This window comes from Mesocricetus auratus, unplaced genomic scaffold, assembly GCF_017639785.1.
Source record: "Mesocricetus auratus isolate SY011 unplaced genomic scaffold, BCM_Maur_2.0 Super-Scaffold_100006, whole genome shotgun sequence".
Taxonomy (NCBI): domain Eukaryota; kingdom Metazoa; phylum Chordata; class Mammalia; order Rodentia; family Cricetidae; genus Mesocricetus; species Mesocricetus auratus.
This window is the reverse complement of record NW_024429190.1, coordinates 84,396,004-84,408,734: the sequence shown is the minus strand read 5'-3', so window position 1 is coordinate 84,408,734 and position 12,731 is coordinate 84,396,004. Positions and strand designations below refer to the sequence as shown.

The following is a 12,731-nucleotide window of genomic DNA, read 5'->3' as shown; positions in this document are numbered from 1 at the left end:
GAGGGGAGGGAGAGGGAGCTGGGATTGACTTGTGAAACAAGATTGTTTCTAACCTAAATAAAAAATAATTAAAAAAAGAAAGTGTAGATGTATTGAGTCACTGGGTGTTTTCTTTGGAAAGTATACACTTATCACAGGTCAGAGTAAATATTTTTAGTTTCTTCCCCCCTCAGGTATTTTATGACAGAGACAGAGGTGACTAACACATACACCTTGGAAGAAATTGTGGGTGCTGTGGGGAAGGGTGACCTTGGCCCATGCTGCAGGGCTCTTCTGAGAGTTGTGACCTCAGAAACATGTAGGGACTGTGAGGCGCACTGCATTGCTAAGCACTTACCTCCCAATTTATTGTTCCCTTATGTTTGTGAACTTCAGACTTATACACAAGGCAGCTCTGAGAAAGAAAGCCTCACTAAAAGTTGATGTCTTTGGGTAGACAATAGCTCAGTATCTTTAGACAGGTTTTTGTTGTTGTTGAGTAAAGGTCTCACTGTGTTGCCCTAGCTGGCCTAGAACACCCTCTGAAGATCAAGCTGACTTCAAACTTACTGAGATTTGCCTGTCTCTACCTCCCAGTTACTAGGAGTAAAGGCATGCATGAGAACACCCAGGAAGATTGGTCTTCATAGAAAATGGAGCTTGAATTTGAATTTTTTTGTTTTGTTTTTGTGAAAGGCGTGGCCATTCATGATATGTTTCTTGGAACTAACAATCCAGTCTTCATAAACATTTTTGCCTACGAGTAGATCTCTGAACACAGTTTTATTCATATTCCATGCATAGTATGAACCCAATCTTCGCAAGATTTTTACAGTCACAAAAGGGTTTGATTTAAAGCTCCAGTTCCTCTTGACCCATACACATTGGTGAGAGTCTTAGGATGACCTTCAATTCTTGTGGGGACTGAGGATCAGTTTCCATATGAAATTATAACATCCTGGCAGCATAAAACACACTGTCCCTTAGCAGCAATTACAGCAAATCATTGGATTCTACTTTCACAAAAGTCAAGCATCTGGTAACCATCACAGAGTCTGACTCCTGGATCTAAACATCCTTCATGGGGCATCACGCTGCAGGACCCTGAGAACCTTAAGGACAGCATAAGAGGTCAGCTACAGAAAGCACTAAGCTGTGTCCAAAGGGAAATGTTGTTGCTGGATATTCCATCACACTGTGAACTCTGAGTTTACATTAATTAAATAAAACTTTGGGTCAAGAGGTGGAGCTGCCAACTAGTTGATAAAAAGTATTCACAAGGAGTCATAGGATGTCTGTAAGATGCTAGAGAGCTGCACAGGAAGTAGTAGGGAGGGACTCTGAGTGTGGCCATCTCTTTTGGTTTGGATGGTGAAAGAGAGTCCTTACTCCTGGGCTGGTGGCTAAGAAGGAAGGTCAGCTCATTGCTCTTCGGCCTCTCTGAATTAGGTAAAACCCTGGTGTTTAGACCTCTCTGGGATAGTGTTGCTAACAGTCATCTTAATTGCAGGGATTAATAAAAATAAATGAAAATAAATTTATTCAGTGCTTGTACTAATTCCATTTTGTTCTTTTGATAAGTCACCACGACCAAAGGCAGCTTATGAGTTTATTTTGGCTTGCACTTTCAAAGAGTTCTCAATTGTGGGGGAGGCATGGAAGCAGTTGACTGGAACGAGAAACTAGGAGCTCACATCTTCAGCCACACAGAGAGAGCAAAGAAAGACCTAGAAATGGGGTCTGTCCCCAGTGAGGCACTTCCTCAAGCAGGACTTCTGCCTCCTAAAGGTTCTTTAAGGTTTCCAAACACCAATGGTGACTATGTGTTCAAATAACTGTGCCTCAGTGGGACATGTCTCATTCAAACGTCACAGGGGATTTTATGTAACCATTTCCCATCCCAAAGACGATTCCAATATTTGTACACACTAACAAATACTGCAAATACGTGGGGGCAGTGTACCGAACTCAGATCGTGCCAGGCGATCCCGCCGGCGTCCAGTAGGGGACGCTGCCGGCGGCGGAGGCAGAGACCCGACCGGAAGTCAGGCTGGCGGCTACAGACGCCTTCCGTCCCCCGTTTCCGGTGGTGGTGCAGGACGGTGCTCGGCCCCCGCAGTTCGCTCCCCTGCCGTCACCATGCCGCTGGAAAACCTAGAGGAAGAGGGTCTGCCCAAGAACCCCGACCTGCGCATCGCGCAGCTGCGCTTCCTGCTCAGCCTGCCCGAGCACCGCGGGAACGCGGCGGTGCGCGAGGAGCTGATGGCGGCCGTCCGGGAAAACAGTAAGTCGGGAGCGCCGAGTCAGAGGCCTAGGCCGGGGCGGGCCGGGAGGCCAGGCTGGGCGGCTCCCGTTGGGGCTTTTCGGGGAAGCCCTCCTAGTGCTTAGCGGGTCGTGCCTCCGTGGTTCGTTTCTGCGGCGGGCTGCTCGGGGAAAGCCTCAGGTGCTTGTCGCGCTCTGGCTCCCAGCGAAGGCTCCGCGCCTTTTGCCTTGACTGTCTGCCAGCTTTGCGCTCCCTGTCAAGGCGCAATTGGGGTCTGTCCCTAGCAGTACATATCGAGTATGTGTCCTGTCCCTGACACAAGGGCTTCTCTGGACCAGGAGCCGGACAGAGCAAATAGGATTGCCCTCAAGCGGGCCTCCTACCTGCAAAGCCTTAGCTGTGCCGTCCCAGGCCCGCGGTTGGCAGGCGCCTGCTGCCTGACCTTTGGTGGGGCGGGAAGAAGCGAGTAAACACTGACAGGTGGCCTCACGGTGCGCAATTTATGGCTTTTAGATATGGCTCCTTATTACGAAGCCTTGTGTAAATCCCTCGACTGGCAGATGGACATGGATCTCCTCAGTAAAATGAAGAAAGCAAATGAAGAAGAGTTGAAGCGCCTGGATGAAGAGCTGGAGGACGCAGAGAAGAATCTGGGAGAGAGTGAAATTCGAGATGCAATGATGGCGAAAGCGGAGTACCTCTGTCTGATAGGTGACAAGGTCAGTGGAGGTGCAGATGGGTGATGTCTCACTGAATAAATGAACCAATTTTTGTTTTTGTTTGTTTGTTCTTTCAGGACAAGGTTTCTTTGTAGCCTTGACTGTCCTGGAACTCACTCTGTAGACCAGGCTGGCTTTGAACTCACAGAGATTTGCCTGCCTCTGCCTCCTGAGTGCTTAAAGGCGTGCGCCACCATTGCTTGGCAAACCTTTTTTGTAAAGGATAATCATGTTTATCTGTACTGAGGAGTCAGTACAAAGATAGTAAATACATAATGTTTTAGTACTGGTTCCCTGTTCTTAACAGTATTCAGGTGTATATTACACCTTTGTGTGTCATAGGGCTAGACTCATTGATTTAAGAGTGCCTACTATGTTATAGACGACATGAGTTCAGTTCCTAGCACCCACATCAAGAGGTTGGAAACTCCAGCTCTAAGGGATCTGATGCCTTCAGCCCCCAAGGGCACCTGCACTCATGTGCATGTATCCCCAGACAGACACAAACACATATACATACTTGAAAGTAATAAAAATACATCTCCAAAACAATTGCACAACCAGAGGTTTAGCTCACTCCTTTTATAGTATTGGGGATGTTAACCGTACTTCACTTTTTTGGTTGTATATTAATGTACATTTTAAAAGGTGTAAATAAGGGGCTGGAGAGATGGCTCAGGGGTTGAGAGCATTGGTTGCTCTCACAGATGACCCAGGTTTGATTTCCAGCATTCACAGGAAAGCTTACAGCCTTCTTTAACTCCAGATCCTTTTATACATTGATGAAGCATGACTGATAACTGAAACAGACTAGCTAGTCATGCTCTGACAAACACCCAGTGTAGACATCTGATTTTATGAGTGTTTTTATAAACATCAGTTCTTTGAGATGAAGTTGCATATGCATGGATTCAGTGGTATTTAATATAACCAGTGATGCCAGTCTCCTCTTTCAATGATTAATAAATTTTGAAGTAGTATGATTGTTAAAGGCAGAAACACTGAGGACAGGGAAACAGCACCACCACTGTGTATTATGGGTACTTTTCATGTGACCTTCCCAGAATGAAGTATGCCCTGGGCATTGTCCACACTGGGCACCCTTGGTCCTCATTCCCAGGTGCAGCAGTGTGCCTCTCCACTTTCTGTTTTGCCAGCCACTCTTCAGGAATACCCAGGGAGCTGATGGCATTGCTAAATTGTGTGCTTTTCTCCCCCTTGGTCTTGAATTTGACAGGAGGGAGCTCTGACAGCGTTTCGAAAGACATACGATAAGACTGTGGCCCTGGGTCACCGACTAGATATTGTATTTTATCTCCTAAGGATCGGCCTCTTTTATATGGATAATGACCTCATCACTCGAAACACAGAAAAGGCCAAGAGGTATTTTTAACAGTGGGTATGATCCTGGAGGTTATGGGCTGTTAATAAGTTGGTAGGCCTAAGCTTACCCATTTTTTGTTTACAGTTGTGGAGTTTGGTCAAAATAGTTGACATACGTACTGAAATACTTCAGTTAGAAGTTTTTTCTTTTTAGAATTAACATCTGTTTCTTTTGTGTTATTTACTAGCCTGATAGAAGAAGGTGGAGACTGGGATAGGAGAAATAGGCTGAAAGTGTACCAAGGTCTATACTGTGTGGCTATCCGTGACTTCAAACAGGCAGCGGAGCTCTTTCTCGACACGGTGTCTACATTTACATCCTATGAGCTCATGGACTATAAGACATTTGTGACTTACACCGTTTATGTCAGTATGATTGCCTTAGAAAGACCAGATCTCAGGGAAAAGGTAAACGATGAAATCAGAACACCCTTTAAAGATTTGTTTTATCCTTTTGTAACTTAAAAACACAGACGTCACTGAAATGTATTTATTGGCCTTTGTTTTTGCTTTTTTTGAATACCCAGGTCATTAAAGGAGCAGAAATTCTTGAAGTGTTGCACAGTCTTCCAGCAGTCCGGCAGTATCTGTTTTCTCTCTACGAATGCCGTTACTCAGTTTTCTTTCAATCATTAGGTAAGGATCGATCATCTGTCTTCATCTTCTGACCCTGTGGTGAATAAGCAAAGCTGGAGTTTTCACATGTCAGAGATGGAGTGGGCTTTGACAACTGCATGTCTTCACTCTTTTCTGCCTATTTTGCTTAAAGGAATGTCAACAAACTGTGTTTATATGTTTCCAAATGTAAGAGTGATTGCGTGTTGTATGCACATGTGTGTCAAGGAGCATGTGTGAAAGTCAATAGGACAACTTTTAGGGCTTGTTTCACTTCCATCATGTGAGTCTTGGGCATTGAACTCGGGTCATTGGGCTTGGCGGTAGATGTCCTTCCCTGATGTACTATCTCACTGGTCTGAATTTTGTTTTTAAAGTGGTTTTTAAAACAACAGAAAAAGAATGTATGACAAAGAGCTATGTGATTAGTAAAGCCTAAAGCTATTTGTCTGATCTTGTGACATGGGAGTTTGTCTTATGGAGTAGAGTGAATTTGAGCAGACAGCTTAGTATAGTAGATGTGTGATAAAGGATGTAGGGAATTCTGAGTCCCTTGAGACTGAAGTTAATCATCACTCTATTTAAGAATTTTTTCTTTAAATACTGTAATTGCTAGGCCTGTGGATAAAAAACAATCTGTGGACAATCCTTGTGTATTTTCACAGCTAATTTACAGAGCTCCGTGGACACCAGGGGTACTGTACTCTCTCCTGGCTATTTAGTTTGCTACTGGTGACTAAATTACTAAGATGAGAAAGACGTCCTCCTCAAATGATTCCCTTAAAACTTACTAGTGACCAATACCGCTGCTGTTTGTAGGGAAGCGTGCTCTTTCTAGTGAGATTGATGACTTTGGATGGTAGGGCGAACTTCAGCCTTTCCCACTCTGTTCTTTTTAACTTGTATTCAAATAGTTCTGAATGAAAGGTCTTAGATTTAATAAATCTGTATACTTCCCAGGTGTTCTAAATGCAGAAGACCATCAAGTTCTTATCTTTTATTTGCACCTACAAACCATATAAAGCTTGAGTTTTGTGAGATTGACTCTTGAATATTCATAGACAAATACGCTTAAGACACTTGAGCTGAAATGGGACGTAGAGTTCTCTGCCAGGGAGTGCGCCATTGAAATCACACAGTGAGTGACTCTCATGAACCAAGTACATAGTGTTCCACCAGGTGGAGTCCTTAGAGTTTCTAGTTGGTGAATGGCTCCCTGAGTGTACCATGAGTTTATTGTATACTGATAGAAAGTTTCCAAAGTTTCAGCTTAGTCCTATACAATAGTCTTGAACATGCAGGTAGCATTGCTGTCCCATTTATTCCTTAGGTGGAATCTAAGAAATCAAATAAGTATTAGTATACCTTGACCATGCCTCCCCTAGAAAATTTGTGCCAGTTTATGTGTGTATTATTTATACTTATTTCATTTTATAGTATTTGAAAGAATCCATCTCACATTTTAATAAAACCTTAGGCAATTTGACAGGAAAAAGGCATTTTTGTTGGTTATATGTACTTTATTGTTGGTGAGCGTGTACACACCATCTTAGTGGCCTGCTCTGTTTCATTCTGTCTCTCTGGACACAGAATATCCTTCATTTTTCAGTTTTGTTCACTTGGTTCCACAGGAACATGCTTTTGGTTGTCCCTGCCTTGTCCCCGTCATCTTTTAGGAAATACGTCTGCATGGCTGTGCTCTCCAGATTACTGGTTCTAGTCCTGAGTCTTCAAATACTAGACCCATGCCTTGCCCCTCCTTGATATCTTTGCTTGTCTGATGGGCACATCCGCTTGAACAGTGCCACAGTATGTTTGAACCTCATTCTTAGCCCTCTAAAAAAATTAACTGCTAACCGGACTACAGCCAGAATTCTTGCTTTTCCTGTGATTTTTCAGTTTGTTCACACCAGATGCTCTTGTCTCTGCCCTTTTACTTTTGCAATCTTGTTTTATTTCTGAACTCAGTAATCGTAATGCTTTTACTGCCTTAGGACTTGTGCTTACTAACACTGCTATCTAACAGTGGTGTCTACTAAGTTTCTCGGAGCCCTTTCTTGTCTATTGCCTCGGCTGAGGGCTTTGTCATCATGTGGCCACTGCCATTTTCTTTACATGACTTACTTGTTTTGCATAATGGCTTAGTATCCAGAGCAGAAGTATTTAGTAAGATAATTTATATTCTGGTAGGTTACCCACTAATCTATTGAGTATACTTTACTCTTCAATTTTGTTGTCAACTTACTCTACTGTTAAGTATGCCTATAGTTTATAATTTGCCCTCAAACTTTACATTTCTTACAGTAGGTTTCATCACTCCTTTGGGACTTCATAAAAATGGGGTTTTGTCTTTTATTTATCACTGTTCCTGCTGTTTCTGTTATAAACAAAACTACTGAGTTTTGCTTGAGTACAAAAAAGTTTCCCAATGGGGCTGGAGAGATGGCTCAAGAGCACTGACTGCTCTTCCAAAGGTCCTGAGTTCAATTCCCAGCAACCACATGGTGGCTCACAACCATCTATAATGTGACCTGGTGCCCTCTTCGGGCCTGCAGACACACATGCAGGCAGAATAATGTATGTTAAATACATAAATAAACCTTTTTTTAAAAAGTTCCCCAATGGTTATGCTATAATCTGGTGATAGTTCCAGTAGGTCTCCATCTTTACTGCTGCCTGTCCATTGTTGGTGTGAAAGGACAGTGATACATAGTGGACTCAAAGCTAAGAGACTTCTAATTCCTTAGGTGAGAGGACACTCATAATTTGTTATCTCATTTATTATAGCGATCGTGGAACAGGAAATGAAAAAGGATTGGCTCTTTGCACCTCATTACCGATACTATGTAAGGGAAATGAGAATTCATGCGTACAGCCAGCTGCTGGAATCATATAGGTCATTAACCCTTGGCTATATGGCAGAAGCATTTGGTGTGGGCGTGGAATTCATTGACCAGTAAGTTTAACAAATTTATGCATAAAAACTGCCTTTTAACATGTGGTTTTCTACATTTTTTGAATTACACTGCTTCCCTCAGTTTTACAGAAGAAAAAAATGAAGACTTTTCCGCAGTATTATTTTAACAGTGGCATCTGTCCATGTCTTGACTTCCTGGGGATACAGTTTTCAGGGCAGTGAGAAAAATGCAAGGCATGGAAAGTGCTTTGCGTGAGTAATTCCACCAGTTTTACCAGGGTTGTCACCACACTGCACTGGGTTGACAGTGCTGCCCAGATCTTGTTTTGTATTTAGTGGCATTTCCTGTGATAATGTTGGAGTTAGATTGGTGGCAAAATGTGGGAATGGAATCACTGATTCATCAAATACTGAGCTGTTTGTTCGGTGCTGTTGTGGGTCTCTTAATAAACATTCATTCAAGTAAACAAGTCAATACTGGAGTGTACTTAGCACAGTAGGAATGTAGGAACTGTTTGCTTCAGATGTGGCATGCCTGAAGAGGTAAAGTTGGCTTTAACATGAGAAATGTTAGCCATGTGAAGATCTCCACATGTAGAAAAGGAAAAAGCAAAAACAGCCTCAAGATGGGAGCAAGTTGTATCACAAGGTATAGTGATCAGGCCGCTCTTGCATTTGGGGTCAGCATTTGCTGGTTATAGCTGTTTTTTCCTGTCTGAAGTTTTCCTCAGACCACTATACCTTGTGGTATTTTATTCTAGTAGAGGACTCAAAACTGCAACAAATTGGTGATATTGCTACTGTATATGTAGTAGTTCTGAAACTAATGGTGGGTTGTTTTCCTTTTTCTGAATCAGGGAACTGTCCAGGTTTATTGCTGCTGGAAGACTACATTGCAAAATCGATAAAGTAAATGAAATAGTAGAAACCAACAGGTATTCTTATTATCCATCATTTATTATTGCTGATAATAGGGGAGTTTAAATGCCTATGTATACAAGTAGGTCAGCTCTTGTCATGGAGTCATGTGGCTGTTAAATAATTCATTTTTTCCCTTAACTTTATTTATAGACCTGATAGCAAGAACTGGCAGTACCAAGAAACCATCAAGAAAGGAGACTTACTACTAAACAGGGTTCAGAAATTGTCCAGAGTAATTAACATGTAAAACTATTTAAAAATGTATTCCCTCATGGATGTTACTTGAAGCTTTCATAGATTTCTTCACTGTGTGCCCACTTCCACAGCATCAAATAAATATGCCATTGTTTCTGTTTTTCTTCTTAAAACATACACTACATACTGGGTCCACTGATGCCACCTGAATTACTAATGAAAAATGTTCAGTGTTCTTCGACTTTTGCCTGTGTGGTCCACGATAATAGAGGGTATAGTCACACTTATTCACTACACCTCTGATAAATTAGGGATATGACACAAGCCTGTTATCTCGACGTGCACTCTTGGTTTTACATACTCTTAACCATAACTCAACAGTGATTCCCATTTACTATAAAAGAAAAGAATTTTGTTTCAAAAGTGTTGGCCCTCTCTAGGAAGATGGCATGAACTAGATTCTAGAAGATGACTTACTCAAGCAGATACTCAAAGTCCTGTAGAAATATTAGCATAATGAATTTTTCTTTGAATAGAAGCACAGTGATCATGAAGGAATCAAAATTGTGCCTTAACTGCTAAGGTAGGAGTTAGTGCTGTGAAGAAAGGTATGAAACCATATAAAGGCACAGGCTGTGAAGGGAGCTCTGTTCTGTGAGTTACATGAGTAAATCAGTGCCCAAGGGAGGTGGGGAGGCAATGGGGACACTGAACAAAGATGACCAGGTTGGACTTAGTGCTCTGCTGTCACTCTGCGTTCAGTTGTTGTGCTGACCATGTAGAGGCAGCAAAGGTTTGCTAAAAGATTAGAGTAAGGCAGGGGAGGGGTATAAGAAAAATAAGCCAACTAAGATCCCTTAAGTTAAAGATGAATATTATCCTTGATTCTTGATGGAGGCATATTATGAGTTTTATCATAAAAGGCAAGAGAAGAAGAGGGCGAGAAAGGTTTCTTCTGATGCTTTAAGAACACATTCATAAAAATCTGACCTGACTGAAAATAAAGTTCAGCATTTCTCCATTTAAAAAAAAAAAAACCTCTGCAGGAATTAATGGGATGGAAAATCAGGGACCCATGCCAAAATATAAGCATGGTCTTCAAAGTCAAGGTCATATCCTCAGAAGGAGTGGTCACTGGTAAGTAAGGGTAATGCTATGGCCAGACTTTTATACTTGACTTTCTTGGAGGTGCTGTGTGGTGGGCAGGAAGGAAGCTTGTTGGATGTGCCTAAAGCATTTAAAAATACCAAGTTGGGGCTTTCTAAAAGTGCTTATCTTGATAACCTGATAAACTGCTTATTGGCTTTTTGATCAAGAATAAGTATAAAATCCACTTAGTAATGAAAGAATTATGAGTCACCAAGTGAAGCCTCTCTAAGAACTTACCATGTTCCTCAACCCTATATGGGATGCCTCCAACAATTCCCTCCTTGTTCAGGGAGCTTTTTGGGAGAGTAAGCAGAATGTATGAACCAGAGGGGAAAGGGGACACCAAGAAAGCAAGGTCCTCTCCATCAACACAATCGAAGCTGATGAAGTCACATAAGCTCAGTGCCTGCACAGGTCTGCACCAGGTCCTGTGTATGCGTTCTAGTTTCCAGGTTAGTGTGTATATGGAGTTCATGAGTGTGTAAACAAGTGAGTCTCTGATTCTTGTGCCTTCTCTTGGGCTTTTTTCCTTCTGTTTTGTCCAATTCTGTTGTGTGTTTTTGTCAATCTTACCATTTCATTATCCCCAAGAAACCTGTTTTCTAATGAGAGACAGGCAGCTGATCCAGGTAGGAGGAGAGGGGAAGAGGAACTGGTAGAGGTAGGGGAAACCCTAATCAAGATACATGTGTGAGGGAAAAAGTAATAAAAGAACATGCCATGTTCTTTTCAAACTAGCAGAATTCTGTTTATTGACTCAAAAAGACTGAAATGCCTTTTTTTTTTTAATCACCTTTTTTTCAAGTCAAACTTGAAATCAACTTGGCCTGCTGTGATCTTTCAAGGGCAGAGAATGCCCTGCCCACATTCTTCCTTAAGATGATCTCAGTTTTAACTTTTACCCAGTAGTAACAGAAATAGTTCAGCTTCAGGGAAGAAATCAGTGCTTTTCTTTTCATGAAAAGTAATAAATGTTCATTGAGAAAGAAATCCAGGCATTTAAAAGTAGAATTATTTTAAAGTACTCCTCAGAACAGAACAACGTAGATCAGTTTTCTGCAAATAATGGTTAACATTTTGATTATTCTTGTGTTCACAATCTGTATGTATCATCTGTGATACAAAATTGGAGGCCTTGTTATATAGTTTAAGGTTAACTAAGCTTAGAGCTGAAAATAAAACCAGAATTCAACATCTCTCAAAAGATTTTTATTTATATGTATGTACATCTGTGTGAGTGTATATGTATGTGGTTCTCAGGAGGCCAGTAGTAACTGTTCGATTTCCCTGGAATTGGAGTTATAGGAAGTTTTAAGTTCTAGGAACCAAACTCAGGTCCTCAAAAGAGTAGTAGATGCTGTTTGTTAACCTTGGTGGAGCCATCTCTAGGCCCAGCATCTCCTCTGAAATATGGCTGTAAGATGTGAGAGAAACAGTTCCACTACATATCTCAACTAGAAAATTGTTCTAGGCCCAGCTCCCTGCATATTGGCAATCTATACCCAGAGAAGTCACTGCGATTCTATTTCATCATGAATAGAAAGTGGGCTATAATCATGCCCCTTAGAGCTTATTTTACACTACAAACTTCAAAGTCAGATACACTTAGTAGAAACATGCTTCTGTGAAGAATGTTAACAGAAACCACTAGCATATTACTGAACTGAGTCATCTAGACCAGTGTCATGAAAGTGACCAAGAGACTGGCGATTTCCAGCTTTGATACTATGTCTCTTGGCCTTTTAATTTTAAAACATGCCACTGAAGGAAATTTCCCAGTTTATGACCCTATCTTCCATGGAAAACTTAAAACTGACAAAGCAAGGGAGACTTCCTGATACCACAAAACATTGCACACTAGTTACCTTCAAGTTTCACTGGGCTCCTTTAGATATATTCTAAGCAGTATACCTATTGTATGTATTCTTCATGCCCAGATTCTAGATGTAACATAATGCCACATTCTGGCAAATTAATTTGTCTTCTGTGTACTGCACCTGTGAAGCTACCCAGTCAGCTGCTTGTATCAGAAAAATTTAGTCAAATAATTCTTAACTCTCATCTATGGTGACTTTAATTTATAGAGCTTGCCCTTTCTAACTTAGGTAAGGGTCCTTCACAAAACAGAAGATAGTAAACTAGTACAGAGCAGAAACAACATAAGTTCCTTTTAATACTGGTGAATGCTGAGTATATGGTATAGTAAATATGGGTTTTTTTTTAAAGATTTATTTATTATGAATACAACATCCTGCCTCCATGTATGTCTGCATGCCAGAAGAGGGGACCAGATCTCATTGCAGATGGTTGTGAGCCACCATGTGGTTGCTGGGAATTGAACTCAGGACCCCTGGAAGAGCAGTCAGTGCTCTTAACCTCTGAGCCATCTCTCCAGCCCCGTAAATATGGTTTTAAAAGCAAAATAACACACCACACAGTAAAACCATCTATTTTTCCCAGGTACATTCAGCTACTTCCATAAGACAAATCCATTTCTGTCTTACAGTTCCATTCAGACAGCAGCCACCAGAGGATTAATCTGAATTTCCTTTTCCTATCAGCAATTTCAGTCGATGGTACACTTCCTTGT

At 41.6% G+C, this 12,731-nt stretch overlaps 1 protein-coding gene across 1 annotated transcript; it reads left to right on the top strand.

Annotated features, from left to right (window-relative positions):
* The first annotated feature begins 2,043 nt into the window (after positions 1 to 2,043).
* On the top strand, positions 2,044 to 9,146 carry Psmd6 (proteasome 26S subunit, non-ATPase 6). The gene is made up of 8 exons (XM_005076398.4): positions 2,044 to 2,263; positions 2,756 to 2,961; positions 4,199 to 4,344; positions 4,533 to 4,752; positions 4,872 to 4,980; positions 7,747 to 7,915; positions 8,734 to 8,811; positions 8,948 to 9,146. Exons 1-8 carry the CDS (start codon positions 2,119 to 2,121, stop codon positions 9,042 to 9,044), a joined length of 1,170 nt encoding a protein of 389 aa, XP_005076455.1. The 5' UTR covers positions 2,044 to 2,118; the 3' UTR covers positions 9,045 to 9,146.
* The last annotated feature ends 3,585 nt before the right edge of the window (positions 9,147 to 12,731 follow it).